Source organism: Lactuca virosa, chromosome 1 (genome assembly GCF_052849685.1).
Source record: "Lactuca virosa cultivar CGN04683 chromosome 1, Lactuca_virosa_CGN04683_v6, whole genome shotgun sequence".
Lineage (NCBI taxonomy): Eukaryota > Viridiplantae > Streptophyta > Magnoliopsida > Asterales > Asteraceae > Lactuca > Lactuca virosa.
In genome coordinates, this window is record NC_136426.1 from 931,647 (window position 1) to 938,466 (window position 6,820).

A 6,820-nucleotide genomic window follows, 5' to 3' on the forward strand; every position below is an offset into this window, starting at 1 on the left:
TGTCGGAATTCAAGAAACTTGGATGTCTGATTCTAAAAGTATCAACATCCGTGGGTGTTGGGACTCCACCGACTTTGACTATGAAGGTGTAGATGCACATAGAAGATCTGGTGTTCTGCTCTGTATTTGGGATACAAACTTATTCAAAAAAATAGAGGTATTACTTGATAATTGTTGGTGAATGGGTTGGCATACATGGATATACCATATTAGCTAACATTTATGGTCCTCAATCGATGACGGATAAAGCTATCCTATGGACGGAACTAAACAGTTTGATACAAACCAAAGTGGGTTCATGGATCCTTTTTGGGGATTTCAATGCAGTTCGTGGAAGAGATGAGAGAATCAATTCCCATTTCTACTTAAAAAATGTATCAGACTTCAACAAATTCATAATCGAAACTGAACTTCATGACTTCAATATGGGTGGCTCAAAATTCACGTACTTTGGGCGTAACGGGGAAAATCTCTACAAATTAGACATGTTTTTGGCTTGTGCTAAGTTCCTAGAAAATAACCCTAATGCTTCTGTGATTGCCCACCCAAGAGAGCTCTCTGACCACTCTCTGATCTCTCTATCTTCCAATGCGGTGGTGAAATTTGGCCCGCCTCCTTTTAAATTTTTTAACTCTTGGTTACTCACGGATGTTATTGAAGATGTAGTACACACGGCTTGGAGCACTTTCAGGGGTTATGGAACGGCAGATAAACAACTACTGGCGAAATTCAAATTCCTAAAACAAGCTTTAAGAAGATGGAGTAATGAAAAATACAAGATAGAAAACTAGGGAATTGAGACACCCAAATCACGAATTGCAAGTATAGAAGTTGAGGCAGAAGTAAGGTCATTGAGTGAATTCGAACTCGGTGAAAGGAATGAAGGTGTACAAAAAATATTGGAGTACGAGAGAAATATGGTTCTAGACTTAAAACAGAAATCCCGAATCAAATGATCCATTGACGGTGATGAGAACTCTAAATTCTTCCACGGATATGTTAATTGCAAATCCAGGAAGAACCACATAAGTGGCTTTGACATAAATGGCAGGCGGTCCACAAACGCGGAGGAGATAAAAGTTGAAGCTTTTAGATTCTTTAAAATAAAGTTGTAAGGATTGACCTAACATACCCAAGCTGATCAGCCCATTATTTCGTACTCTGCCTCCTAGGAGTGTTGAGTACATTGAGTCTACTATTTCACTGGATGAGGTAAAAGCTGCTGTATGGGCATGTGGTGGTGATCGAGCGCCAGGACCTGACGGATTCACATTTAAATTTATAAAGAAATTCTGGTCTCTTATTAGTGAAGATGTGATGAAGGTTATATGTCTCTTTGAAGCTTACGGTACTCTTTCCCATGGTTGCAATTCTTCCTTTATCACATTAGTTGCAAAGACGAATGACCCAACTTTGCTATGCGACTACCTTCCCGTCAGTCTAATTGGAGCTCTCTATAAGATAATAGCAAAAGTCCTTGCCACCAGAATGAAATCAGTAATAGGAGGAGTGATCAGTGAATCACAATCAGCATACGTTGAAGGAAGGAATATCTTGGATGGTCCATTAATCATCAATGAAGTCTGCTCATGGGCCAAGAAGACAAAGAAGGAATTATTGTTATTTAAAGTAGACTTCGACAAAGCGTTTGACTCTATAAACTGGGGGTCTCTGGACTCGGTTCTCATGCAAATGGGCTTCGGGATTAAGTGGAGGTCATGAATTTGGGGGTGCTTGTCTTCCTTTATGGCTTCGGTTATTATTAACGGCTCCCCGACGAATGAATTCGACATCAACAAGGGTGTCCAGCAAGGCGACCCACTCGGTCCTTTCCTTTTCATCGTTGCCATGTAGGGACTAAATGTTGCTATGAGAGCGGCATGTAACAAAGGTCTGTTTCGTGGTGTAAAGATTGGAAATGGTGACCCTTTGATCCCACACTTGTTTTACGCCGACGATGCAATATTTTTGGGTGAATGGTCACAAAACAATCTAAAAATTTTAGCCAAAATTTTGAGGTGCTTTCACATAACCTCGGGATTGAAAGTGAACTTTCATAAATCCAAGGTCTTCGGTATCGGGGTCTCGCAAAATATAACAAGCGAATGGGCTAATCTCTTGGGCTGCGAGGCTGGAACTCTTCCATTCAACTTTCTCGACATTCCAGTCGGAGCTAACATGAACCATATAAAAAATTGGCAGCCTATTGTGGACAGGTTTAATTCCAAGCTCTCCACTTAGAAAGCTAAAACATTGTCGTTAGGTGGAAGACTCACACTCATCAATTATGTATTGGGAAACCTTCCCATATATTATCTCTCCCTTTTCAAAGCTCCATGTGGAGTGATTAATTCTCTAGAGAAATCAGAAGGCAATTTCTATGGGGTAGTAATAATGATAAGTAGAAAATAAAATGGGTATCATGGGACAAAGTGACAGCACCCAAAAAGGGGGGGGGGGGGGCTCATCATGGGATCACTACAAGCACTTAATCTCGCTTTAATGGTGGTGGAGACACAAGTTGGATAAAACTTCACTTTGGTCCCAAGTGATCACTAGTATCCACAATCTTAGTGATAAACCTGCGGATCACTTGTCTAAAAAGATAACTGTGGGTGTATGGAACAATATAACAGGGGCAAAATTGGATATTGAAAAGAAAGGGGTCCAATTTAACATTATTATTCAGAAGTCAGTAAGCTCGGGGACTGACACATTATTCTGCCATGACAAATGGATTCATGGGGGAAAACTTAAGGACCGATTTCCAGGTTTGTACTCGATTGAAATAAAAAAAAGATGTAAAGTAGCTGAAAGAATTCAACTTAGCGGGTTCGATTGGAATTGGGATTGTGATGTTGCAGGTGCCGGTCTATCACTCGAATTGGATCAACTCATAGCAGTGGTGGCTCTATTCATACTAGGGGCGGCAAGTGACAGCTGGAAGTGTGGGTTAGACTCTACTGGAATATTCACAACCAGGGCTATGCGTGAAAAATTGGTTGGCAACAATATGAGTTTTCCCTTTAATCGTATCGACTGGATTAATGATAAGCAGAAAATAAAAAAGGGGGGCTCAACATGGGATCACTACAAGCACTTAATTTCGCTTTAATGGTGGAATGGTGGCGGAGACACAAGTTGGATAAAACTTCACTTTGGTCCCAAGTGATCACTAGTATCCACAATCTTAGTGATAAACCTGCGGATCACTTGCCTAAAAAGATAACTGTGGGTGTCTGGAACAATATAGCAGGGGCAAAATTGGATATTGAAAAGAAAGGGGTCCAATTTAACATTATTATTCAGAAGTCAGTAAGCTCGGGGACTGACACATTATTCTGCCATGACAAATGGATTCATGGGGGAAAACTTAAGGACCGATTTCCAGGTTTGTACTCGATTGGAATCAAAAAAAGATGTAAAGTGGCTGAAAGAATTCAACTTAGCGGGTTTGATTGGAATTGGGATTGTGATGTTGCAAGTGTTGGTCTGTCACTCGAATTGGATCAACTCATGGCAGTGGTGGCTCTATTCATACTAGGGGCGGCAAGTGACAGCTGGAAGTGTGGGTTAGACTCTACTGGAATATTCACAACCATGGCTATGCGTGCAAAATTTGGTTGGCAGCAATATGAGTTTTCCCTTTAATCGTATGACTGGATTAAGGAAGCTCCACTGAAAGTTCTAACATTCGTGTGGAGGAATACTTCTAGTCAGAAAAAAAATTTAATTCTCTACAACATGAGCACAATCATAAAAATTTGAAAAAAAAAATTATTTTTTATATTTATAAAAGAACCTAGAAAAAAAATCTCCAAAAATTATAAAAATTTAAGGAATACTTCTAGTCACTATTCTAATGACTTTGTAAAAAGAATTTTTAAAAAATAAGGTATTTTAGATACCATACTTGATTTTAAAATATTGAAATTTTTTTCAAAAAAAAGTTGAACATAATATGATTCAAATATAGATGATTTAAAATATTTATGATTCAATATGATCCTTAACTTGTTATGATCTAGTAATATCTTGATTCAAATATTTAATGATCATTAATTATTATATTTTTTATGATTCAAAAAGTATAATGATCCAAATGTTGTATTGAACAAAAACTTTATTTAATTCAATATATTATAATCCAAATTAATATGATCTAAATTAATATGATCCAAAAATATATGATGCATAATATTGTTATGATTCAAAATACTATGATTCAAAATAATTTGATCCAAAGTTTTATGACTAAAAAATAATATGATTCAAAAAAGTATGAACGGAAAATATTACGATCCTTAATACTCTTCTTGTTTAAAATTTTATAATTGTTAAACATTAAAACTCAAACCGATATTTAGTTTAAATAATAGAAAAAATCAAAAAATAAATAAAAGAAACCCTAGTATCTTCAAGTATGTGGTAAAGATTAAAAAAACGAAAAAAAATAAAAAATAAATAAAACAAAAACAAAAAAAATTTAAAACGTTAAAACCGAGCATATATATATATATATATATATATATATATATATATATATATATATATGTGTGTGTGTGTGTGTGTGTGTGTGTGTGTGTGTTTAAAAAAATTGTATTTTTTATAAAATAAATTTAAAAAAATAAAAATTAAATAAAAAACGAAAAAAAACCAAAATAAACGAAAAAGAAAAGAAAAACACATTTAAATGACGTTACATGGACGCTCGTCACACATGATTATTCCCTCGAGGTCGTATTACGTTCCATGGATGTGTGCCACGTGTGAACGCGTCACAACCAAGTAATGGGTTTGACGTTTGTGTTATTGACGAAATGATTGGTGGAGAATAGTCCTTACGGTTTCTACCAATTTTTGGGTTCCTACCGGATCCGGGTTATATATATATATATATATATATATATATATATATATATATATATATATATATATATATTGTTAGGGCTGGGATCTCAGAACTACAATAAGATCCTTAAGCCTAAGGATCCTCAAACCTCAGTATCCCAAACATACTTCAAGATCCTGACCATTATTTTTCTAATATTTATAGTAGTTATATACTCTATTATATTTCTCACATGTGCAGAAATAACCACTCAAAGTCTCATTCTCAACGAATAGTCGTCACAACCATGCAAAAGACCCGGATGACCAAGTCAAGAAACGTCTATAAGTTGATCTCGGAGGATCCCGGAATTTTCGGAGTTCTTTTTATTAGCTTTAGACTATATAAATCACTTGTATTCATCACACTACACACGATACTTGACAGAACAATAGCACTTGTACTCATACTCTTTACATTTTCTCTGTAATCAATCATTTCAATCAATAAAATCATCAAGGCAGGTGATCATTATCATCTCCCAATGTTTTATGTCGGAGATCCTAGCAAGGATCAAGGGCTTTCCTTGTAAACAACTTGTGTCACTTTGATCTACATTTCATACTTGCATTATTTTGAACATCACAGCCTCTCACACACTTTGGTCGATCTTAGTTTGTTTATTTTTTGACCAATACAATTTAGCGCCCACCGTGGGGCCATGGCGTTCAAAATCCTTCAAAAAAGTCATGTCTCGACAATCGACCCTCTCCTCTTCCTCCATTCCTCCCATTTCCTCCAAAAACCTTCCACCTCCACCGGCTGGAGCTCCCAAGAAAGTCTCTGAAACACTGAAGAAAAATACCTCTCCAGTCGTTACCCCAGGGCTCCAGGATCCTCCTGTGCTAATTTCCAACAATGAAATCTTTGCTATGATGAAGAGACTAGAATGACAAGTCGCCCAGCAGCAGGAGGACAATAGGACAATTCTCAAGGAAGTGGAAAGAATGAGGATGGAAATCCACAAGCCTCAGGAAGCAGCACCCTCGATCTTGCAGCCTAAGATCCTGAACTTTGACAACACAGGATCCTCAACGATTCGCCACGAGATAGGATCCTCGATACCGACCTCTGTTCCCACCTGGGGCGCAACTCCAAGAGAACAAGCTCATACGACCCATGATCCCCGCATAACCTTTGTTACTCCCAATAACAAGGATCCTGGTAACCTTGTCAATAACAATATCTTTCCCACTAACTCTATGGATCTTGATGCAGGTTTAAGCCCGATCATGGCTAATGAGCTACAACAACTAACACAAATGATCTCAAGCATACCCGGAGGATCTCCAGATCCTCGAAAGACTAGGATCCCCTCTTACTGACGCCAAGGTAATCAATGTGATATCTGGAGGATCTGAAATTTGTGATACCTCTTACTCTGCAACAAAGAGGCACACCAAGGTATCCAAAACGGAGAAGGAAAAAGGAACACGGAAGAACACAACGATCACAAATGAAAAAGCGATCACCTTCGACGAAAAGGATAGACAAGACATCCAAGATCCTCACCATGACAGACTAGTGATTACTTTCTACATCGCTAACCACTTCGTCAGAAGGATCCTCATCGATAGAGGATCCTCGGTTAACATCATTCTCTTGGACACATTGAAAAGAATGAACATCACGAAGTCTGAGATAGTTGCAAGAACCTCAGTGCTGATCGGATGCAGCGGTGAAACCAAGCACACCATCGGCAAAATAAAGGTACCAATCTACATAGAGGGGGTAAATTTTGTACAACATTTTTATGTCATTGATACATTATCCTCTTATAATGTCATACTAGGTAGACCATGGATCCATGAAATGAAGGTCGTTCCATCGACATATCATCAATGCGTAAAGATGCCCACCCCATGGGGGACAGTGAAGATCATAGGAGACCGACAAGAATCCAAGGAATGGTACAAGACTTCGATGAAA

At 37.7% G+C, this 6,820-nt stretch overlaps 1 protein-coding gene across 1 annotated transcript; it reads left to right on the forward strand.

The window, feature by feature from the left end:
* Positions 1-236: 236 nt before the first annotated feature.
* Positions 237-791, forward strand: LOC145169221 (uncharacterized). The gene has a single exon (XM_079087792.1). It carries the CDS (start codon positions 237-239, stop codon positions 789-791), a length of 555 nt encoding a protein of 184 aa, XP_078943918.1.
* The last annotated feature ends 6,029 nt before the right edge of the window (positions 792-6,820 follow it).